Source organism: Natrix helvetica (genome assembly GCF_964273705.1).
Source record: "Natrix helvetica genome assembly, chromosome: 2".
NCBI lineage: Eukaryota > Metazoa > Chordata > Lepidosauria > Squamata > Natricidae > Natrix > Natrix helvetica.
In genome coordinates this window covers 233,427,458-233,453,298 of record NC_138552.1, presented here as the reverse complement: position 1 = coordinate 233,453,298, position 25,841 = coordinate 233,427,458, and the positions used below count along the sequence as shown (strand labels likewise).

Here is a 25,841-nt window from a genome sequence, read left to right as displayed (position 1 = left end):
TCTACTACCCATCAATTGCAAAACAAATCACTTGGAATCAGAATCAAAATAGAGCTGGAAAGGACCTTGGAGGTCTTCTAGTCCAACTCAAGCAGGAAGCCCTATACCATTTCAGATAAGTGGTTGCTCAGTCTCTTCTTAAAAACCTCCAGTGATGAAGCACATACAACCTCTGATGCTGTTCCAGCAATTAATTGTTCTCACTGTTCCAAGTTTCTCCTTAATTCCAGGTTGCTTCTCTCCTTGATTAATTTCCATTGTTTCTTCTCTTGCTTTCTGGTGCTTTGGAAAATAAATTGACTCCCTCTTCTTTGTGACAGCCCTTCAAATACTGGATCATTGCTATCGTATCACCCGTAGTCCTTCTTTTCTCTAGGCTAAATCCAACCGTTCTTCGTATGTTTTTGTCTCCAGACCTTTATTCATCATAGATGCTCCAGAAAACTTGTTACCCCGCAATATGCTGTAGTTATACTTTTCATTCCAATGTTGACAACATGAAAGACTCTATCCTACTATGATTCAGGGTGTCTGAACATTTCTAAAAAAAATCCCTTGCAAATATTTTGAATGACCTCAGGAGGTCAGTCGAGGACAATTTCAAACAGAGTTGTTATCCCCTTCTTTGCAAGACTGTTGCTTCCTAGAAGGGTTTACCATTTAAATTTACCCACTTAAATTCTAACATTAATTTTCTACCACCACCATCCTGACAGATTACAATAATAACTCATTAGATTTTGGTGAAACTTTCTTATTTTGAGGTAACAATTGCTGCTCGTCACATTTTTTCTCAAAATGAAGGTTTCGAGAAAATCTTTTTGCCAGAGGACTCTGCTGTAAAGAGTTTGTAAATTGATCTCATGATTCAAATTTGACCCAACAGTAGTTTAGGACTGCAGATTAAGGAGAACTGGATTGAATCTCACTTGATCTCATCCATCCCACACAATTTTATTTACCCCACAAAGTTTTAAGGTGATCTCTTTGCGTATGATCCTAGAGAAAATGGATTCATAAGAAATAAGAAAGAATCTTATTTCATGAAGTAGGAGGAGGACCTGAAGAAACTGATTATATTTAAGGCAGGAAATCCAGAAAATTGTAGAATTAGAGAAAGCTGCCTTATTCCTTTAACAAGTTCATCTAACTCATTATTGCCTACTTTGACTAACAATTAGTATTAAGGCACATGCCTATATCATTTCTAACAAATCCTGGAGCTTGACTTTGGATCCATTAGCACATATTTATCCAAGCAACAGGACTTCCTTCCCCAACATTATAATTGCATTTTGGTGAGCATTACACATTACTTCTTTTTACTTACTTCCCTGTTCTTTTCCTCTAAAGTGATGTAGCAAACTATTTTGATAAGGCATCAACACTAATGGCTTTGTTTCAGTAATGGCTTATTTACTGTTCTCTGTTTTGAGTGGAATAAGCACCTTTGGAGGGCATTGGTTAGGACGTTTTTTTATTTTATCCTTTGCCTGGCGGAAAAGCTTAGAAACCAACACTGCATTGCTATAGACAGCACCCAACTTAAGACATGTGTATAAAAAAATCCTGCTTTCTACTGTTTGTCTAAACGGTTTTACAGTGAAGTCAATCCCATAAAAGTTACAAATGCCATTGGCAGGAGAGCTGATGCCTTGGCAGCAATCCTCATAAAGAGAAGTGAGGGTCTACAGCTTTCCATTTTGATTTACTTTGCTTTGCTGGCTGTAGTTGCGAAGTTTCTCAAGCTAGGCTCACATCTCATTTTCAAATGGTGCTGCCAGCCCTGGGAAGCGACGGATTACAAAGTGCCTCTGTGAGCAGCTGACTGTAAACCTATTTTTAGTCTGATGTTTGTAAGAAGGGGCCTCGAAGAACCCTCTCCACTGTCAGTGCCAGGACTGTGGTGAGAACATGTTGGAATGCAGTCAACAGTTGCGCCTTTTTTTCCCCTTTTCCTGTCGTCTCCTCCCAACAACGGCCTTCTATTGTTGTTACAGTGCTACGTTTTTTACATACCTCCAAAAGAGTGAAATGAATGAGCTATACTGGAAGATGTTAGCTGCCAAGTTTTATAATAATCATAAAGTGACCTGGGAGGGGAAAGAAGTGGTATATGAATGGGATAAAAAAAATGCTTGGCCAAGGAGAAGATAAAAGGAGAAGGTACCTCAAGGACACTGGCTAAATTGAGAGTAAGTGGTTTGCCATTCAAGAATTGCATCTTGCTATCTCTTGCTTTTATGAAATAGTCATCACAGAGTTTCTGGGACACAAAGATCTTTCTTATTAAATTAAAACTTCTGCCTGTCTGGAAGATGGGCCTCTAGCAAAGAGAATTTCTCAAGCAGTAAATCTAGTGTTTGAGAACTACCTTCTCAGGATTAGGAAACAAACTGACCAACTGTTTACCATTGATTGACTTCCTATAATATTTGGCTTTAAAATGCATATTAGAAATACACGTTGAGAAGCATTTAATGGATTGGAAGTACTTTTTAATATCTCCTAGAATTGGAAGGATTGATGCCTGCATCTCCCAACCAAATACCTCTTCTGGGGCTTTATGAGTCAAGGGTGTGAAGCATGAAGAGAAACAAGAAGGCAAAGGGTGTTATTTCAACTTGGCAGTGGAACTTGGAATTAATTCCAAAATCTACTTTGAAGGTAAATTACAAAGAAGTTTGAATCTGTCTAATAGGGACTGTTAGACAGATTCAAAAAAGGGGGGGACGGGGTGAGTCAGTAGCTAAGACGCTGAACTTGTCAATCAGAAAGGTCGGCAGTTCAGTGGTTCGAGTCCCTAGCGCTGCGTAATGGAGTGAGCTCTTGTTACTTGTCCCAGCTTCCGCCAACCTAGCAGTTTGAAAGCATGTAAAAGTGCAAGTAGAAAAATAGCGACCACTTTGGTGAGAAGGTAACAGCATTCCGTGCACATTTGGCATTTAGTCATGCCGGCCACATGACCACGGAGCTGTCTTTGGACAGTGCTGGCTCTTCGCTTTGAAATGGAGATGAGCACCCCCCCTTAGAGTCAGGAACGACTAGCACATATGTACGAGGGGACCTTTACCTTTTAACAGGGACTAAAGATGCTTGGAAATAAATCCCTGATCTGTGATACTGTAAGGTTTATTATCCTTCAAGAGAAGCAAGAAATTGATGCCACTTCCAATGTACTTGCAGATAGTCATTTTAAACCTTATTGTTAGACGAAGATATTTTTAGCCTTTTTTTTTTTTTGTTTTTGCAAATGAGGACTAATCTAAGTGAAATTTGAGGCCTGTCATCTAGCCTAGTACTCACTTATATGGTCAAAAAATGGCTATCTTTTTGTCTAAGAATAAGGATTAAAATGCCATTTGTAGATAAACAGAGTTGCAGTAAATACAAATGATTTAATTTAATCAGTTGAAATCTCACAGATTAATTTACTAGAGGAAGAAGGAAGTGAAAACAAGGGAGTGCTATAACTTTTCCATATAGCCAGGTGTTAGATATTAGCATATATCGGGATAAGTCTTCCCTCAGGTCCGCTCCTACAGCGGGAAACAGGTATTCCTCTGATTGGTCAATGGGCGTGCCTCATCCCTATAAAAGGGGAACCCTCCGACCACAGAGTAAGCTGGATCACTACTATTACTAATAAAGAGCTGTTAAGTCACGTCGTGTCCGCAGTCTGTCTCTCGTTGCCCAGATCTAACATTGGCGACGAAGGTGGGATTGAGAGACAGATAGGACGAAGAACGCTACTTCAAGAATCTCCGGATTTGATCCAGCCCAGGAATTCGGCAGAAATTCCGGCAGCCATCTCAGATCACCGCAGCGCGGCAAATTCAAACTGAGAAGATGGCGATGCATGCTCCCCCCGCTCCTTTCGACCCAGCAACCGACGAATGGGAAGCCTTCATGATTCGCTTCGAGTGTTTCCTCGAAGCAAATGAGTACACGGGGATCACCGATGCAAGAAAGAAAAATATCTTCCTCGGCTACTGCGGAAAGGAAGTCTTCAATACGGCCAGAGACCTCACCGCGCCTACTCCAATACAAGCAGTACCATGGGCGACGCTGAAACAAGCCTTGGAAACACATTACGCGCCAAAACCGTCCCGCCATGTCAGCCGCAAAGAGTTCAACATGAGGACTCAAAAGGCGGGAGAATCCATTAACCAATTTGTTGCAGCTCTACGAAGAATAGCAGCCCACTGTGAATACAGGGATTTGGAAGAGCATATCTTAGAGCAATTCATCTGTGGGGTAAGAGACATTTCGTTGCAAAAGAAACTGTTAGCCAACCCGAATCTAACCCTACAGTCAGCATTGAACAAAGCAAGAGCGTCGGAATCAGCGGAGAAATCAGCAGTGACCATACAACGAAGGGTCAACGAAACCCAGCCAGCACCGAGACAAACCAGAGTCCACTACGAAGACGCAAGCCCCGACTACGTGGATCCCGAGTTCGAGGACAGTCACCTAATGCAGAGCAGTCACTGGAGGCCTGGGGGGAAACCCGGATCCCGTTTGCCGCCCTGCGCAAGCTGCGGAGGGAATCACCCCAGGTCTACTTGCAGGTTCAGGAACGTTGTTTGTTCGCACTGCAACAAACTTGGGCACATCGCACGAGTGTGCCGGAGCGGAGTCCCTGCCTCACGGCAGCCACCCATGTACCGCCAACAGAAGCCCAACCCAGGGGCTTGGCGAAATCAAAAAGGGCGCCCAGAGAAAAATCCACAAGTGTTTACCCAGAGAGAAACTCCCCAAAGAGCTGAACGAGCGTATTCCCAGAGAGATTACTCACAAGAAAGTGAGCGAGCGTATCCCCAGAGAGAATTCACACAGAGAGCCGAAAGAGCGTTCTACCAAGACGCTCAACGAGAGTATTTTCAGGATATAGACGATGAGATAGAGTTGACCCAGAGAGAGGAGTTGCGAACGTATCTCACCACGATACATCAGGTCCGCCCTAAGCGGCCCAAAAGGCTGAAAGTCACAGTCCTCTTGGAGGGCTCACCCTGCGAGCTGGAGGTTGACACAGGATCAACCCTGACGATCATTTCATGGGCATCCATGAAACAGGCCATTCCCAGCCTCAGAAAGAGCCAACTGCGCGCTCCTGACGTCCTGCTACGAGACTACCAGGGGAACCAAGTCCCCATCGTGGGCCAAGGCACATTCCACATCCAGTTTAAGGACATCGAAGCCCAGCTGCCCGTGACCATCTCCAGCGCGCCATTGCAGAACCTCCTGGGGCTTGATTGGTTTGAAGCCCTGGGATTAGAAGTCACCGGAATCAACGCCGTGAGAAACAGCAGCGCTGAAAAGATCTTTAAGGAGTTCGAGGATGTGTTCAGCTCCGGTCTTGGTAAGTATGTGGGCAAACCAATATCGTTCAATTTAGATCCAAATGTGGCGCCAATCCGGCTTAAACCGAGACGAGTGCCTTTTGCACTCCGCCCAAAAATAGATAAAGAGATAGATAAGTTAGTGGAACAAGGAATCCTGGAGCCGGTAGATCACGCGCGTTGGGAGACACCTATCGTGACCCCAGTTAAGTCAGACGGATCAGTCCGCTTGTGCGCAGACTATAAATGCACAATTAATGTCGCGCTACAACAGAGCGCATATCCGGTGCCCGTAGTACAGCACCTATTGCACTCATTGGGGCCAGGAAAAGTTTTCGCTAAATTAGATATGGCACAAGCTTACCAGCAACTGCCAGTAGATAGCGCCACAGCGGAGGCCCAGACTATAGTGACGCACAGAGGAGCGTTTAAATGCAACCGGCTACAATTCGGCGTAAGTATTGCTCCAGGATTGTTCCAGAGCGTCATGGAACGACTGTTGCAAGGGATACCGGGAGTCGTCCCATATTTTGACGATATCTTGGTGTCCGCTGCAAACGAGGAGCAACTAAACAAAAGAGTCAGATCGGTTTTGGCCAGAATCAGAGAGAAGGGTCTCCGCCTGAAAAAAGAAAAATGCCAAATTAACGTGCCTAGCGTAGAATTCCTGGGTTATAGAATTGATGGTCAGGGAATTCACCCCACTGAAAAGAAAATTAAGGCGATCCAGGACGCCCCCACACCACGAAATCAAACCGAGTTGCAGGCCTTCCTCGGACTACTTAATTTCTACAGCGTTTTTCTGAGACAGAAGGCGACCGTTGCTGAGCCACTACACCGTCTACTCCAGAGGAACGCACCATGGAGATGGGGACGAGCAGAAGCTGCAGCATTCGCCGGGGTAAAGCGCCTGCTCACCACTGACTCACTACTTGTACAATACAGTCAGACCCTCCCGCTGGTATTGACCTGCGACGCATCGCCGTTCGGGGTTGGAGCAGTCCTCAGCCACAGGATGCCCGACGGGAAAGAAGCACCCATTGCTTTCTACTCCAGAACTCTTTCATCGGCCGAAAGGAACTACAGCCAAATGGACAGAGAAGCATTGGCTGCCGTTGCAGGTGTGAAACGTTTCCATGAATACCTCTACGGCCGCGATTTTGAACTCATTACTGATCACAAACCGCTGTTAGGACTTTTGGCGGGAAATCGCCCCACTCCGGTCTCCCTTTCTCCACGTATGACCAGGTGGACTGTTTTCCTGGCTGCGTACTCTTACAAGTTAATTCATCGACCGGGCTCCACTCTAGGGCACGCAGATGCGCTCAGCCGTTGCCCATTACCAGACATTTTGCCAGACCCCACTCCAGAAGTACCGGTATTGCTCATTGACTGTTTGGATTCGGGACCGGTTTCTTCTTACGACGTTGCAAGGTTCTCCTCGAAGGACAATTTAATAAAACAAGTGCAAACTTGGGTATGGAGGGGGTGGCCAAAGGGAAATGTGGGCCCGGAATTCAAAATGTTTTGGTCTAAACGGGACGAACTCTCCGTGTTACAGGGATGTTTGTTGTGGGGGGATCGAGTTGTTATTCCTTTTGCGCTACGAAAAAAGGTATTGAATGCTTTACATATGGGGCATCCGGGGATCGTGAGAATGAAAGCGTTAGCGAGAAGTTATGTGTGGTGGCCCAATATGGACAAAGAAATAGAGGAGTGGGTGGCCACTTGCGATCCATGCCAGGAGTCGAGACCAGCACCCCCGGAAGCGCCCGCCACAGAATGGGAGAAACCCAAGGCACCCTGGTCACGCATTCATATTGATTTTGCAGGGCCATTCCAGGGTCAAACCTTCCTCATAGTTGTAGATGCTTATTCTAAATGGTTGGATGTAGTCCTAATGACATCAACCACGGCAGAGGCAGTTATAAAGGTTCTTAGGCGGCTTTTCGCCACCCATGGTCTACCAGATCTGTTAGTATCGGACAACGGGCCCCAATTCACGGCCATGCAGTTCGAAACATTTTTAGCAGGGTTGGGAATCAGACACGCCCTCATCGCGCCATTCCATCCAGCGTCCAATGGTCAGGCAGAAAGAATGGTGCGGTTCGCGAAAGAGGCCCTCGCCAGGATGGGCCCGGGGGATTGGCAAACACGCATTGACCATTACCTCCTCATTCAACACATTACCCCGAGCGCAACGACGGGTAGAAGCCCCGCTGAACTACTAATGGGTCGCCGCCTACGATCTCACCTGGACAGGCTCCACCCGAATTATTCTACCTCGGCTCCCCCAGACTCTACAAGTAAGGTCAGATCTTTTAGAGAAGGAGACACTGTTTATGCTCAAAATTACACAGGGGGGACATTGTGGATACCGGCAAGGGTCATTGGCATCATGGGCCCTCGATCGTATTTGTTAGAGCTTGAAGATGGGCGGAATTGGAGAAGGCACATCGATCAGCTTCGAGGTCGCCTAGCACACTCCAACTTAAGGGATGAGGGCGAAAGTTTCCTGTCCACAGAAAGACAACCGCAGGGAAACTTCATCCCAGGAAACGACGACACCGGCGAGCTAAGCGGGGGACAGGACATCACGCACGCAGCTGAGCAACCCCCCGTCATCACAGCCGCTGAGCAAACCCCCGTCATCGCAGCCGAACAAGATACCAGGGAAAAGAGCATCGAAAACGCAAGACCTCCAGAAACAGAAAAAGCACCCGATCCTGCAACTACTTCAACCCAACAGGAAACCAATCCTGCAAGTACTTCAACACAACCTGAACTCCGACGTTCCTCCCGAGCAAGACAAACACCCACCTACCTAAAGGACTATGTCACCTACCGCAACGTCCCATCTAGGAGGGGAGGGGTGTTAGATATTAGCATATATCGGGATAAGTCTTCCCTCAGGTCCGCTCCTACAGCGGGAAACAGGTATTCCTCTGATTGGTCAATGGGCGTGCCTCATCCCTATAAAAGGGGAACCCTCCGACCACAGAGTAAGCTGGATCACTACTATTACTAATAAAGAGCTGTTAAGTCACGTCGTGTCCGCAGTCTGTCTCTCGTTGCCCAGATCTAACACCATTGTTCCTAAATAACCTCAGAAGGGTATTTATAGCTCCAAGAAAAAAAGTGTTATTCTATACTTTGAATATATCCGATGTCTGCTAATATAGAGCACCACCAATGGCTTTTTCACTCATTATACGGTAAGTAGGTATATTTTACAATCCTGTGTTAGACTCATTCCTTGCAAATGAAACATGCAGCAAACATCATTCATTGTTCTATCTCCAAAGGATTGCATCTTAAGGAAATAACTGAAAAAAGGCATTTGCAGTCAAGTAATTCAGTAAGAGAAAATAGATGAAATGATAAGTCTCTAAAATGCTCTCAACCAGCTGCAAATATTTAATCTTAAGAAGCTGTTTGATATTGCAAACTAATCCAGCACTCTCAAGTCACAGGCAAGAAGCATGACCACACAGGAGGCCACACAGAAGGCCCATGACAGATAAGATGAGAAAGAAGAAGTTACTGGCTGTAGCTCCCAAACCCAGGTCACGCATTTGCAATACCCTGAAGAATCCTGTATGACTAAGTCTTTCTGTTTGCAAAAGCTGGCTGGCTCCTTTCCTTATGAGTTCAGTGTGATCCCACAGAAATTACCCCAGAGCCTGTGCAACTAATCCAGAAAATAGAAAGGCTATTCAAAGCCTCAGCTACTCCCTAAAAGAAAAGGTTGCATTATTCCAAACCCTTATTTTAAAAACAAATTACAATGGAAATCTTTTGTTACACAACTGTATGCAAGAACTAGAGAAAAGCCAGAAAGGTGTGAAATGCCATGGCTCATGCATAAAATAGCATTTGCTTACCTACAGAAAGGCAGACAAAAGAGTCCTGCCCCACAATCTGAATAAACGCCAGCCATATTGAGACTGTTCTTAGCTCAGCTCCCTACAATCTATGCATCTACATCACATACAAGGTTCTATTAAGATATTAAAAGGGCGAAATGACTACTAAGGGGGGAAAAGAATCATGCTTCAAGGCTTTGAGTAGTAGGCAGTTGTATTTACTTCTTAATGTAATAACAAGTTTGAAACTATATGATAACCTTCCCCCATTGGGGCCCCCTCTAGGTATGTTGGACTTCAGTCATTCCAGTAATTCTGGGGAATAAAAGATCAATACATTTGAAGAGCACTGGGTTGGGGAAGGCTGTACAGCAAGGTTGCTATCTCCTTTCAGAATTGCTCTGCCTGCTCTCTCCCTACTTGGCAATCATTCTAGCAGGTAATAAATGCCTTAATACTTAGGCTACACCCCGCCTATGTAAACCTGTCCACAGAGACCACATCTAACACCTGCTCACAGACTAAAAGTCTCCGAAAGAAGAAAAAAGTATTCAACATTTGGATTAGCACCGTTGATCAAATTGCCGTTCCCCTGCTCCCAGCCCCAGATCAAACAAATTTCCCCGCACATCTGTTCATATCATCACATCAGCTTTCGCAAGAGATATAGGGGTGAGGGGTAGGGAATGGTCTCAGAGAAACAGGCTTTGCTTGACAAGGAAAAAAGCTCCTTCTTCTCTCACCAAAACACCCTCTGCTACAGATCCCTGGTGGGACATTTTTAAAGTAGTGTGTTTAGAAACTATGACATACTTACAGCTTCAACAGCTTTCAACCCAGTCTTTACGTTATTAACTTCTTTCTCCAACTCCATTAGGCTGCAAGGACACACAGAGAGAGTGGTTTAAAGCAAAAGTGCAATGTTATAAGGATGGTAGAGGAACTGCTCGAAGTAGACACAACCATCCTTCCTTTCAGTGTCATATTTCCCCACAACAACAACAGACCGCCCCAGCAGATACTAGAAGAGAAAGAGATGTCCATTCTGCTGTTCACTGACTTTTAAAAGCACACTTAGATTCTTCAAAAGTATGAGTTTTGGCCTCAGATAGTTGCAACATAGGAGGCAGGTTACCAGAGCTATGATCACAACTAAGTCTTTTCACCTGACCAGCTTAAATGAAGTACAACTGTTCTTGTTTGCTATTACTTGGTGTTACTTAGTTGATTCTATGATAATTAATTTCTAAAAATAAAAAATAACTATGTAGCCAGTCACTCTAAGCAGCTATTTTGGAAAGGCATGGTAGAAATGTTATTCATTAATTGCTAATTACTTAAAAGACAAAAAGGAGGAGCTCACCTGACTCAGATCATAAATACTCCTTATACTGACAATTAACTATTTTTAGGGCTATGCATGTTTTGAAAATGAAAGTGATGTTTCGAAATGCAAAGGATCAGAACAGCATTTCTTTAAAACAGCTGTAACCTTTTAGCCTTCCACCAGTCTAAAAAGATACAGTTGCTTTAATGGGCATCTCATTAAAGTTGCTGCCTGCTTATTTAGTTTTTTTTAAAGCATGCTATCAGACATAGTAACATTCAACCATGTCTGCATTGAGATCAGGCAGCATGACATAATGCAAATACGTTCATCCGCTTTACAGTTTCCCCATTGTTTCTAGACTCTGCTTCAAGTATTATTTTTAATCTTCAATTTCTTCCAATTATGTTAAAATCAACATAATTATGTATATTATGACACATAACTGATCAAAATAGGATAGATTGGTTAGACTTTGGGGGCAAATTTAAATGTGACATTTGTTAGATCATTTCCTGCTTAGAACAACATACTCTGAAATAGAATATTTATTCTCAGTAATACTCAAGAATATTATTCAGCATTAATTGAGTGAATTATGGAGGTGTTCACTGATTAAAAGTTGAAGAGTCTCGTGGTCATATACTCAAGCGCTTTAATCTGAGAAAGATTTTCTAAAGTCCATTATATTTTCGACTGATAACTATGATATCTGCTTCTGTGTGTCCCCTTTACACAGAATGCTGATCTACAGACCATAAATACATCTCAACATAACCACCCACTGTTACTTTAGCAGCACCACCACTCTTTTTATTTATAAAGTATCAGTTTCATATCTGATATGTTCTCATTATACACGGCCTAGAGTCGCTCTGTGAGTGAGATGGCTGACCAAATTTAGGGCCGCCCTATATCTCACAGAATAATTCTGGGCAGCCTGTAAAGAGAATGTATCAGCTATTAAGCTGGTAAGAACAGAAAATACACTTGATCTTAGCTAAATGGCAAGAAATGATACTTACTTGACTTTTGCTGCTTCTGGAAGATGTTGCAGTTCAGACTGTACATCAAGCACATCTAGGTAATTCTTTTCAAAGATCATTATCAAGTAATGTAATAAGGTAATATTCCTAAGAGAAATAGGTATGAAAGAGACAGGAAAATCAGGGTAAGGGTGATTACCATGCAATATCTAAAAGCTTAAAATGAAATCAAATTCTTAGTCTAACATTCACATTTTAAGAATAAAATTGATGCAATAGCTACTTCCCCAGGCCTTTGGGTCAGGCTGAGTAGAAACCTCAATCTGAGGAGCTACAGTTTATTTTAACTCTGATTGCCATTTTATTGTTTGGATAGGGTTTCATGGTAAATATTGTTTCTTTGTTGGTTTGATTTATCTTCCCTTTTTGGATACCACCCGAGTCACTTTAGCTGACCAGGCAGCTGTGTAAATGCTTTTATTCATTTAATATTTCACATCTTCTGTGCTAAAAAGTAAGAGTGAGGAATGTTTTGTGTTCAAATGTGATGTGTATGATGACTGCCAGCACCGTTGACATTCTGGGAGCTGCATTGCAACAACATCTGCTGGACTGGATGTTCCCACCTCTGCCCTGAAGGCTCAAATGATTATTTGCAAATGACTCAACAACAGAAGCAACACTGTACAAAATACAAAGGTCTCCCAGCAAAACACCCCAAGCCTCCAAGAAGACTATTCAATGGCTATATTGTTTTGTTTGTGCATCTAATTCCCAAATGAAGAGTCTTGCATTTGTTCAAGTCCCTGGTACATTTTTAATTTGGGGATGGAAGTTCCTATATGCTGAACACCGTGATAATGGAACAGTTTCGAAGATAAGGAAAGGGGTGCTGACAATTTGGCTTAGAAAAATTAACATTCCTAGTAGCCTTCTAGAAGCTGACTTCCTTTCTTCTTTTAAAATAACTTTTTTTGTACTGCAAAAAACCCCAACAAGTTCACTCCTAGTGATATGGAAGGATGGCACATACATTTATGGATGCCCTCAAAATGAAAAATGAAACATTTATTTCTCATCATCAAATGTCATTGCAAAAAAGCACTGTAAAACAGCTACAGAGATCATGAACTATCTCTAGTTTCTTGTAACAGCAAAGACAATTTCAAAATAAATTGCTGGCTATTTGTATTTATACAATGAGAAATACTCTCCCTCTTAGATTTGAAATATTTTACCATCCCCTAAAGATGAATTTGATTTTGTTTTAAAAATCCCATGAGTGTGCTAAAAAGGTTCTGCTCGAAATTGCACACATACCATTAAATAATTTTAGCCTTGCAGAGATTTTTTTTTTCAGTTTTAAAAACATTGCTGTCTTTTAATTCTTCCTAGAGTAACCATTGCTATTTTCAAGACTAGCAGAAATACCCTTTTGGTACAAAGCTGTTTTCTCTGTTTCAAACTTACATCAAAATTATGGACTGCAACCACTTTTAATGTAAAATCTTTCTCAGATATGCATGCTCAGGTATGAGGTACAAAATTAATAAGCTGTATTTTAATTGTCTTTTTTATTATGAAAACACCCTTGAAACTTTTTTTTTACTGAAATACAGTATTGAAGATTTATCATTAGTAAGTGAACCTACTTATCTATGCTAGATTTGGTGTCCGCAATCTTATTCAGACTAGAAACCTTAAAGCCATACGCATTTCCTCTTTGTCCCTTGTTCATGTAATTGCCAAAGGCCAACACGACCTCCAAAAGCTGCTTCAGGCGCTTGCTGCGGATGAGCTCTCTGGAGGCCAGGAGAATAGCTGAAAGAGACAAGAAGGGCCCTTAGATTGACATACTGGACTGATGATAGTTGAAAGGGGGAATGCAGGGGTGGGATCTTCCTAACAATGCAAACTACATTTTTCTAAAGCCAAAGCTCCTCTCTCACTTTTCAACACAGGAAATGCAATATTGAGTGTGGAAGTAGACCACTGAGTGTGTTTGTTTGGGTGATTCTAATTCTGCAAAAAAGTTTTTGGGAGACACAGTAAAAAAATCACTAAAGAGATTTTGCATTATGTATCAGAATGCATACAACAAAAGTGAGTAACCTACACTCCTTGCCTGATCCACCCTCAACCCTCTCTTAGGAAATGAGATTGTCAAGGAAGGAAGGATTGTGACAAATTTTCTTCTGCAATAATCCTGATGTACCCCCAGGACTGTTAAGCTCTATCTAACCCACCAAGACACTGGGATCCTGCCAAAGAGCTAGACATCTCAGGCTGTTCAATTCATAACACAAACTACACATAACTTACCTTCCACTTTTGGCTTAGCTTCAGCAAGCCTCTCTGGAAACTTCTTCTTAAAGAATAATGCTTGAAGTCTTTGTTGGTAGTGGTCAATCCTAGAAAGAAAGCAGCAAGAGATCTAAGCTGCATTTCAATAAGTCTTTCAGCAGAACAGAATAACTGTAAGACCAATAAATTTTTATTCAAAATCTATTTTATTACTGGAACAGAAATCCCTGACTATAAAAAATGCTATCAGATGCTCTGCCCAGAGACAATGTCTTGCAGCCAAGGATCAATCCTGAATCTTATAACAATCATGTATTTTTATCCCCTGAAGAGGATATTGAGACCCCAAACACAGACAAAAAAAGGATGAAGAAGTTTCCAGTTCAATGAAAGTAATATTTTCCCAGTACATTTCCAGTATTTTACACAAGGGTCACTCTTAGGCATGACTAACTTGAGTCTCAAGTATCCAATTCCACTACACAACATAGCAATTCACACAAGGATAGAGCCTTTTACTCAAATGCATAATAATATGTTTATATCATTTACATAGGAAAAGCAGGTGATTGAATTTCATTGACAAACACAGCTTTGTAATCAGTAAAAATTTATAAACTACAATAATACTATTTGAAATATTGCATTGTATCAGCCATCCCCATCTTGGTTTTCTCAATTTATTAGATTTAACTTTCATAACTGTGTGTTAGCAAGGTCATTGTGTCTAGGAATTAGGAGGGCTACATTCTTCTATAAAAAGGTAAAGCAGTCCCTGCAGATTTTATTCTGCTAGTCATTGCTGACTATCAGGGGTAATGCTCATCTTCATTTCAAGGCCACTAAGCCACCGCTGTCCAAAGACATTTCCACAGTCATACGGCCAGCATGATATCACGGATTGCTTTTATCTTCCCACCTAAGCGGTACCTATTTATCTACTTGCATTTGCATGCTTTCAAACTGCTAGGTGGGCAGGAGCTGAGGTGAAGATAGGAGCTCACCCTCTTGTGTGAATCTCATGTTTTCTAGCTTACCAACCCAGTATCTTAACTACTCAGCCACCAGATCACCCCCATAGTTTTCTATAGAGTGTGTTAATTTACATTACAATATTCCCTCCCTTTCTCGCTCATTCTCCATCCCATGCAAACAGACCTAAGAATATATGTATATGCACCTGCTCATTTCATAGAGGAAACGATCTGCTCGTGCCATGCGATCAATTTCATGCTTATGTTCTTCCAACAGGTCAATATCACTCTTCTCTGGAACAAACTTCAGTAACTGGAAAATCAAAAGTGGTTTTTTTAAACAACAGCAATAGAGACAACATGGAGTAACCAACAAGACAGGGGGAGGTTGACAGCATGAAAATGAACTAGTAGATTGGTACTGAAAATGCTGCCCTACATTCTGCTAGCTTAGTATTTTTGAAGCAGTGCATCTGAAGTAGTTAAAATGATCTTCCTGAAACGTTTGCTTGATTCTTTGTCTTCCTATTGTGACTTTGTTACATAATTCGTAATTCCATGTAGGATTTTTCCCTTCCAGCTGCTATTTGATGCATAGCTTGTTGAGATTTAATGAAAAGAACTTCTTTGATGCATAAGGCCATTCAGAGTGTAGCACTGTAAATAAAGCACTAAAAGTGTTCTTCCCATTCTTCCTCCAATACAAAGTTCTGTCTATTCTCCCCTCCATGCCCTCCAGCACATTTCTAAAATGGCTGCTTCAGAAAGATAATGAACAATGTCGATATGACTAGATTTATAGGGTGATCATTGAAAGTTTGAACTGAAAACACAGCTCAGTCAGCAACAGGTTTTTTAAAAATCTATCTGATGGGATTAAGGCTTGGCTTCACACGTCCAATTGCCGCTTCCAAAATATGCTGGAAGATCAGCCTGGTTTATATGTTTGCTTACCATTTCATTAATTATTGCAAGGAGTAGTTTAACTATTACTGGACCACAGATGAGCTATTGGCACTGGAAGAAGTCCTAGCAGCCGCCCAAAAGTGAAAACGACCACAATTGAGCCCAAACATTATGCTGCTAAATGAGACATTTGTTAAATGAGTTTTGCCCCATTTTACAACCTTTCTTGCCACAGTTGCTAAGTGAATCACTGCAATTGATAAGTGAGTAATCCAGTTGTTAGGTGAATCTGGCTTCCCCATTGAGTTTGCTTGTCAGAAGGTCACAAACAGTGGTCATATGACCCTGGGACACTGCAACCATCATGAGTCAGCTGCTATATGAGGACTGGGATGCGGCAAAGGTCGTAATTGTGAAAAATGGTCATAAGTCACTTTTTCAATGCTGTTGTAACTTTGAACGGTCACTAAACAAACTGTTGTAAGCTGAGGACTATCTGTAGTTAGCCATCTCTGTCCTTCGACCTTGAGAGCAGACATTTTAAAAGACCAGTATTGCTGGAAAATAGCTGAGTTTCTCTTAAGAAAGTGTAATAGGTAAAGTTAAACACATCACATGGATTAGCCACCACTGAATCCAAGAATGTCTCTGCAATCCCTAATGATTGCTTTGCTCACGGTCCTTGTAGATCATTTTTATTGTGTCACATTTTACCCCAAAACAGCTAAGTATACATGTGTGTACCTACACAGAGGTGAGACTGTGCATTGTTATAGATTTTAAAAAGATGCTTCAGAGAATGGGGATACATAAAACCTGTTAGCAACTAGTTAAAGTAGCTCAGCTGTTCTTTCCCCACACAACTGCCCTCCAATACTTGCACATGATCCTGAGAAAAAACAAGTTTAAGGAGCTGCCGACAGGTGCATTTGTCATGCCTTGGCGCACTCCAGAGCATTTTTCTCCCTTCAAATTCAAAGCCCCGTTCATTCCAAACACAAATAAGCCTGCCTCATGAATGTACTCCATGCAACAAGTGAGAAACAGTTTAAATCACTCATTGATTTAAAAACATTTCTACTCATTCTCTTATTGTCTTTGTAATTCCCACGCCATTTGAGTAGGACTCTAGAGATTATAGTAATAAATTGGGATACATTTAAGACAGCGTAGAATTTCAAGTGGTCAAGGTTACAATAGCAAATTAACAGGAGAGATAAAATACTTATGAGTGCAACCCCCTAGACAAGACATCTGAGGAATGGAAAGGGAATAATAACAACTAATGTTGTAAAAATTACTATATATATATATATGCTGGTTTTGTTGTATTTTATTGTAATGTTAACCTTACACGGGAAAAGACCCAAATACAACAAAACCAGCATACCTACACCTACACCCGTGAAAATCTACGAAAACAAATATATATATATTCTGTTTTTGTGAAATACCAATAGTCTCTCTCAGGCTCCTTCACACTGTTGTGATCCGTCATCAGCCTGAGGAGCTGGCAGCAGAGTCGGACAGTGAGGAGGTTGGGGAGGAATCTGGGCAAGTCTTGGAGTCAGGGGAAGGCTCAGACCAGGGGTCTGCATCAGAGGCAGAGAGGGGGCCAGGGCCATCTGATAGTTATGTGCTGCCTCTGGAGACTCTGGAGCAGGGCCGGATTTTCCTATAGGCTAACTAGGCTTCAGCCTAGGGCCTCAAGATCAAGAGGGGCCTTTTATTTTTATTTATTATCTGTGCCACATTTTTTATAAAGGTTAGTACCAATTACAACATGTTTCATTTAATATATTGATATATATCACAGTAATGATGTATTTTATTATCTCTCATGTAATTTACAAACTTAAAAATGGGAGGTGAAAGGGCCCCATAAGTGGAATAGCCTAGGGCCTCTTTTCATCTAAATCCGGCCCTGCTCTGGACTGTTACATCAGTGTGGCAGATGAACAGTGTGAGCTTGTTCCCAGTGAGCGCATGCGCAGAGCTGCCAGAAGGCAAGAACAATTAAGAAAAAAAGGACAACTCGGGAGTAAGGCCTGGAGATGATTGGCCCCTCCCATAAGACATAAAAGAGAAGCAAACAGATGTGAGCCTTTGCAGGAAGCAATTAGTTCATCTAGTCAGTTCAAGCTCTAAGAAGTCCTGTTTGACTCTGTGCTACATTTGATCTTGCAAAATTAATTGGCAATTATGTCTCTGGCCGTGTTTCAGGGTATTTATCAACATTACCCTGAACGACTGTCAACTCGAGCAGACATCTGTCGGAATCTTCACAGAATATTTGTGAATCGTTACGGGCTATGAATGACCATAATTCACAGCCGTCTAAATAAAAGAGGGTTTGGGGGACTAAGTTTGTGATTTATGCTTTTTCAGGAAGCCTAAGTCAGAACACACACTATACTATTCCTCCTGCCTTCTTCCTTTCTCCCAGATTTTAAAAATGTCTTTCTCCTTGCTATTTTTCATGTTCAGGACCAATAACTCTTCACCTAAAGTACAAGGACATTAGGAACAATCTACTGACACCATTATTATATTCATCAACCCAACGACATTAAGGAACTTTGGAGGGGGAAAAAATCTGAAAGTAACCTGATCATCATGCTGGCATGTTTATACAAATTGTTTGCCAAGATGTAACCTAATGAGAAGAGGAAAACACTCTCCTTTTACCACTGACACCAGTGTTTAAGTAACTAAGTTTTTTCACCTGCTCCAACATATCTTTCGCCAGATCTTCTTCTTCGTCCATTTTCAAAATTGCCTGCCGAATTTCTTCATTAGATAGCTTCAACCTGTAATAATATCATAACACTCTAATTACTTTGCTCACACAATTCATTTAGCATGTGGAATTTCAGTAAGGATGTCCCAAAGGTGTTTTTCCAAAAGACAACTGGACTTCGTTTTTTTCCTTGAAAATATTTTGCTTCTGTTCAATTCTGAACAGAAGAAGCTTCTTGGATGAAAAGTGAAACATTTTCAAGGAAAAAAAACCCCAAAAGACCAGTTGTCTTTTGGAAAAGCATCTTTGGGGCAACTATGACAAGGATGATTAAGAATCTCTATAGACTTTCAGTGAGGATCTATTGCAAGACCTTCCTTTACATCCATAAAGATACGAACAAATGAAAGATCACAGAGAAGATTGCTAAAGCCAAATGATTGATTATGGTGACATTCAGGGCAACCTAGAATAGTCCAGATAACTCAGAATATATTATGTGCTTTGAGGAGGTCTGTCATAACTCTGGATGGTTAGTTGTAAAGTTAGGAGCCTTTACTTTTTAAAAATATTTTTTCCTTTATCTCTCTTCCCTCCAGGTATTTAACAACAAAAAAGGGGATTTGTTTCTTTGGAGGATTAAATCCTGGCAGCTTAGTAAATTTAAAGAGCAGAATCATAATACGATATACCCATCTGTCTTACTGAGGGTATCTAAGCACCGGATTGTAATTATGTAATTGTGCATTAAATATCAGCACTTCAGGGAACCTTTTCTAATGGCCCAGTATTTTCAAATAAACACACAGCATTCATATTTATTGGACAATAGTTCCTCTTTGTATATGGAAACAGATAACACTTAGCCTTCCAACTGGCTCTGGCTTAAGCAAAGAAGCCAAAAACTGAAGAGGCCATGGAGAACAAATTAGCTTTTTCCTTCCCAAGACAAGTTTCCTGTAACTCAGATTTTAGAACCTTGAAGCAAGACACACAAAGAAATTTGCACTGTTCCTGGCCAGGGGAGCTACACCTGAAGCCTCATCAAGTTTTTAATGTCCATGTACAAGAGTTTTTAATGTCCAGGTATGGCACCGTTGTGATGACATGATTCTCTTGAAGCATGATTTAAAATGCTCAAAGAGGATGATGTGAAATCCAAGAAATGCATATGCAGCTGCCTTTGCCCAGCAACTAGTAAGGAAACATCTGGCTCAAGTGTCACATCCCTGTCTCACAGGGGCCTACCAGGCCCCAACTTAAGAGACAACTCAATGAGGCTACTGTAAGGCTTATATAAAGCCTGCGGTGCATCTGAATGTTCACTGCAGATACTGTTCAGCTGCACTTGAGGCTAGCTAGATGAACAAGCAATTGCTTACAGAACAGTCTCACTACAGTCAGCAAGCCACATGGCCACAAATGTGCTATTCACACGGAGTTTGAAAGCAGACAAGTAACTGGGCCAACGGATTGTTAATGAAGTATTCTCATTGTTGTTGTTGTTTTTCCAATACTTCTGACTAACCGTGCAGAGGATCTTAAAATAGCCAACAGTAACATAAAGCAGATGTGCCGAGCTTTAAGCAAAAACAGGTGATCTGATTGAGATGGAAACCTAGAGCAGATCCCTAAAATCTTTCCACTCAAGGCAGAAGGAAGATGACTACTTGAAATGGGGGGGGGGGGGTTGTTGCAATGCAGACACCACATTAAAATGTGATTATGGCCAGAAGAGACACACTAAATAAGTCATATCTCATTCCTGGATATGTATCATCAGTAATTTTCATACCGGTCTTGTAAGAGCCAAACCTAAATTTCTCCCACTGGCATAAAAATTGACAAACCCCAGACTGCATGCATAATTTAACCACTGCCAGGTCTGTTTTATATTTGTTTACAGAAAACCCCCACAAAGACTGTAATGGAATGATAACCAAGCTAAGCAATTCAACTGACATGTGAAGATAGAACAGGACCAAGTACAATTGTAATGGACACGTCTGCATTTTGAGTGCAAAGAGAGCTTTTGGCAAGACGTGCATGTTCCCCAAGGACAAAGATTAGGAAAGGCAGGGAGGCTTACCTATAGAGATCAGAGGAAATGGCTGCAATCACAGTCCTATCTGGGCATAAGCTCTACTTGTTATCCAAGAGTGCTATGAGTGGGAGAGGGGGGGATCCGTTATTACTGCTTTCTACATTCCTTTTCCCACTGACTCCTCTTTTCCTTCTCAGTGCAAGGATATGTAGGTTGATTCTAAGGTTATTTAGCTGTACGAGAATCTAGAATCTCTCTTTAGACTTTTGTGCTTTCTGAGGAATGTAGCATTCTTTGAGTGTAAACAACACAGTGCATATATAACATATGATGTATGGATGTGAGAGTTGGACACTAAGAAGGGCTGATCAAAGAAGAATTGATGCCTTTGAACTGTGGTGTTGGCGTAAATTATTGCTTTTATCACAGCCAGCCAGAGATGCTGCCCTATACAAAACCAGAAAAATCATTAGAAAGCCAAAATCACAAGACTGTGTCTGATTTACTTTGGCCACGTCATACGTGTAAATTTATTGGCGAAGTCGACAGTGCTAGGAATGGTTAGTGGATCAAGAAGAAGGGGCAAGCAAAGAACTCGCTGGCTTCATACCATCAAAGCTGATACAAAGATGAACATCCAACAACTGAAAGAAGCTGTGCTTGACAGGGTAGCCTTGGAGAGCACTTGCCTATAAAATCGCCAAGAGGCGGACACAACTGAACAGTTAAAACTACTTGTTGTGGTCCACTGGTGGCCTGCAGAGCTGGCAGCAGAGTTGGACAGGGAGGAGGTTGGGGAGGAACATGGGCCAATCCTGGAGTCTGGGGAAACTCGGACTATGGCTCTGCGTCAGAAGCAGAGAGGGGGCAAGGGCCATCTGGGAGTTATGCGCTGCCTCCGGAGCCTCCAGAGTTGGACAGCATCAAGGCAGAGGAACAGGCTCCCCCTGTTCCCAGTGCGTGCATGCGCAGAGCTGCCAGAAGGCAAGAACAATTAAGACAGAAGGGATGATTTGGGAATAAGGTTTTGAAGTGATTGGCCCCTCCCATGGGACATAAAGGAGGAGCAAAGGCACGTACACCTTTGCAGGAAGCAACTTGGTTCATGCTGGTCAGTTTACCTTCTGAAGCTCCATTTTGACCCTTTGCTCCATGTGGCCTTGCCAAGCTAATTGCCAATTAAGTCTCTGGCAGTGTTTCAAGGAAAATAAAGGAGGGTACTTATCAGCCTTATCCCGAAAGACTTTGGCAACCTACTATAGGACTCTTTACAACTATTTGGGACTCATTGTGGGCTGTGAATGAACATAATTCACAGCTTTTGAAATAAAAAGAGGGTTTTTCGGATTAAGCATCTGCTTTTTACTGTATCAGGAAGCCTAGGTCAGAACAGTACTATTATATATGTAACAACTAGTACTAGCATCTGGTTGCTTTTTTCTCTCTCCATATTTATTGTGTGAAATAGATTATGACCCTACAAGAAGAAGCTGTCTTGTCTCGTAGTTTCTGTATAGTGTTTAAAAAGAAAACTGGAATGGAAAGGGGGGGAGGTTGTGTAAGTCAGATTCCTCTAAGCTCAAGATGTATTTTACAATGACAACACTTTAACAGTATAGTCATTTTATAGTGAAGATAATTTATCACCAATCACATGCAGCTTGGCAAGGAAAGTCTGTGTGGTGAACACTGTCAGTTTTTCATTTTTTAATAAAGAAAAAAATATCTTAGCAAATTGCTGAGATACAATTATTTACACATTGCAAATAATTATTTGCATTGAAAAATGTATTTGAAAAATCTTCTCTAGTTGTGTATAACCACAGCATATTTTCAAAACACATGTAAATTACAGGGCTCTTTCAATTAATATTCAAGAAATACTACATTTTGCTGGGTTTATGTATCATATCATATGCAATATGATATCCATTTTAGTAAAAAAGAAACTTTAGTCAAGCTAAAAAATGTTCCGTGACTAAACAGAATTAAGCGCAATTCATCCATAACCATATACTGTATTATTACAATCTTAAACTATGCTGGAATATGGTTCACAGTAATAGGATATCTCCCAAACCAGTAATGTTAATTGATCTGGTTATATTTCAAGCAGTTGAATTTTTTTGTTTGAACTTTTGTATAAATAAAGATAACTTAGTACCAGACAGACTCATTAGAAGCACACTGGTCAAACAGAAAAAGCATTTTACAATTACTTATAGGAGAAAAGAGAAGGCAGGAAAGTAGCCTTATGCAATTGTCTTGTCCAAGTTTTTATAGCTGAGCTACAACATTTCTGTCTGTTAACCATATCTATATCTATATCTACATCTACATCATCTACATCTACATCTACATCTATATCTATATCTATCTGACGGTCTGTCTGTCTGTTCCTAAATATTGGCCTAATGGTAGGACAAATATTTATTTATTAAATTTATATGCCACCCATCTCACTGTTGAAGTGATTAACAGAAGTCAGAAATATTTCTTTTCACACAGAAATAAGGCTATCCAAATCTCGAAGAAAGAATTAAAGTATACGATAATCATTTCTAACATGACCTTTGCACTTGCCTTGATCTTATTTCTCACATAATTGTCTTTATAATTCAGTCATCATTACCCTCTTATTACCACTGATTTAATAAAATCTAGTTATTTATTGGTTGGCAAGAAAAGGAAAGATGGAAAGAAAAGATTTTACTCTGAAGTTAATGGGCAAAACTGCTGCATTTAATTATTTTTCTTTTACGGGCAGATTCATTTACTTTTCTCTGTAAAGATGGCCATTGGTTTTTTTTATTTTATTTTAACCAAATTAAGTGAAAATTGTCACTATTCTTAAACTTCCTTGCCCCTAGAAAGAAAAAAAAGTTTTATTTAACCTCCGAAGTTCTATCCTTTTGCTACTGTAATTTAGTGTTTTCAGATGTATTTGAAATCTAAATTAGCTTCTACACAGTTTTAATTTAATTATGTAATTTAATAGATTTGTTGTGGCCACCCACCCAAGACTGGGGAAAGAGATTCTAGAATAGGGGTGTCAAACTCAAGGCTCACAGGCCAAATCCAGCCCACGATGTGGTCAGATCTGGCCTGCGGAACCATCCTGATCTACGCAATATGAAGAATAAAGATTGGGCCAGTGTGGCTTCGGCCCAGCCTACCCAGTACGAAGAGGAAACGTGCCAGCAGTTTGGAGAGTGGCCATGCCCACCCAGTTGGCCTCACCCACCTAATCGCCCACACCCATCTAGTTAAAGATGCCCACCTGCCTAACCCCCCCCCGAGGTCAACCACAGCCCTGATGCAGTCCTTAATGAAAGTGAGTTTGTCACCCCTGTTCTGGATGTTATAAATACAGTTTGGTGTTGTGGCTAAGGTGCTGGCTTAGGAACCAAAAGACTATGAGTTCTAGTCCCACCTTAGGCATGAAGGCCAGCTGGGTGACTTTGGGTCACTCACTCTTTCTCATTCCAACTCACTTCACAAGGTTAATATTGTGGGGAAAATAGGAGGAGGAAGGGGCAATAGATATGTTCACCACCTTTAGTTACTTATAAAGTAATAAAGGCAGGATACACATCTAATAAATAAATTCACAATGTAATTGGGACTGATAATATCGAAGACATGAAAAATTGTAATACATAAAGGCAACATTCCATGCAAAAATCCTTCGTAAGATGATATGGATGCATAAGAGGCAGAAAGCTCTGGAAAGTGCAGCAATATTCATTCAGAAGAGAAAATCAACATTAAAGGAGATCCTCTACCTTCCTCTGATGATAAAAAGGATTTTATAGTCTAATGCACAGCCAACACAGGAAAACTCCAGGCTAATGAAAGTCTCATCACTTTTTCAGAACTATCAACAGGATAGTTTCACAAACTCACCATGACCTTAAAACTGGAATTACATATACAAAAAAAAAAATGAGATGCACTTTTCCAGAATCTATACCATTCAGTTCCTCACAATGGAAGAATTCTTTCTGGATGCTTTCTCATCCTTGCATTTGTTTAAAAAATGTCTAAAATTAGAAGGGAAGATCATAATCTGGCCTTCCTTCTAACAAATTGTTTCCCCAACTTCAGGTATATTGAAAAAATAATCAAAATCAAAGTTCCAAGTATTTTGAGAGTCATCTTTTGAAACTATCTTTGATGAGAGAGCATTTTGTTTTCCATTAACCACTTCCAACTACAACTAACAAAAAGACATTAAAATATTGGCAAAATAATATCTGAAATCTGGCAAATCATCCCCTGGCACGAAAACCAGGATATTTTCAGGACTAATCCCTGAAGTTATAGGTTACCATAGATACAGCAAAATGCACATGCAGAAAAAGAACACTGAAAAAATCAAAGGGACAAACAATAGTATACTATTTCTAATTACTTTTTTGGCACCTGAATTATTTCTTTCTTTTGCAGTCCATATAGTGAATTTACAAATATGCACACACAAACATGATCAATGCCAGTTTGCATATTGTAATCTCTAGCCAGCACAACTTCTATCCATTCCCATAAATCACTTAAAACTCCAAAGGAAAATTGGGGAAAGAAACCAAATGGCCTTTTTCAAATGCATTCCTTGCGCACCCAATTTGATATAGCTCAGTTAATCTTACAGAGAGACACAGAATTCTAACTGAAGTTGACAGACTGCAGAAAGAGGATCACTGTCCATGGGGCAAGTGAATTAATCACATCACAATTATTCAACAAAACCTTCACTATTTTCTTCTCCCTAAATACTTCCTGTTTCAGACTACTTGTGAATGACTAAGCAAAGAGTCAGAGGAATAAGAATATAGACACTGAGAAAAGAGACAAAATGCCATTGAGGACTCCAAGGGACTTTTTTTTTAGGAGAAAACCCATTGGAATTTTATTTTCTCATGCTATAGGGGAAAAAATAAAACCCCAGATATAGAAAAAATAGCAATAGCCTAGACTAGGGTATTAATAATACAAAATTTAACCATGTGGAGAAGGGTAAAGGACTACTAGGTAAAAAGGAAGATATTGTTAAGTGTTTAAAGATGGGTAAGCTAAGTGTTAAAACACATTGCTTAAAAGCGTTGTTCAATCCATTATGTTTTTAAAACATATGGAGAAGTGGTGGGTTCCTACAGTTCAGACCAGTTCAGCCAAACCAGTAATGGTTTGGCGGCCTGGGTCGCTGGAACCGGCAGCGACCCGGGGCCTGCCACACCCCCAAACTGGTTCTCCTGGCGGCACCATAAGCGCCACCATCTTGTTTTTTGCTTCTGTGCATTCGCACAACAATTTTTATTGCACTGCGCATGCACGCAGCACACACACACCAGC

General features: G+C 41.0%; 1 protein-coding gene across 7 annotated transcripts in view; it reads right to left on the bottom strand.

Annotated features, from left to right (window-relative positions):
• DAAM2 (dishevelled associated activator of morphogenesis 2) overlaps positions 1 to 25,841 on the bottom strand; it is a 239,767-nt gene that overhangs the window by 14,190 nt on the left and 199,736 nt on the right. For all 7 annotated transcript variants that reach the window (XM_081940830.1, XM_081940828.1, XM_081940829.1 and 4 more), the window contains 6 exons: positions 18,431 to 18,515; positions 15,006 to 15,112; positions 13,844 to 13,932; positions 13,174 to 13,342; positions 11,561 to 11,668; positions 10,026 to 10,086 (listed from right to left, as the gene is read on the bottom strand). In XM_081940830.1, the coding sequence (XP_081796956.1) occupies positions 10,026 to 10,086; positions 11,561 to 11,668; positions 13,174 to 13,342; positions 13,844 to 13,932; positions 15,006 to 15,112; positions 18,431 to 18,515 (619 nt within the window). The remainder of the gene's footprint in view (positions 1 to 10,025; positions 10,087 to 11,560; positions 11,669 to 13,173; positions 13,343 to 13,843; positions 13,933 to 15,005; positions 15,113 to 18,430; positions 18,516 to 25,841) is intronic.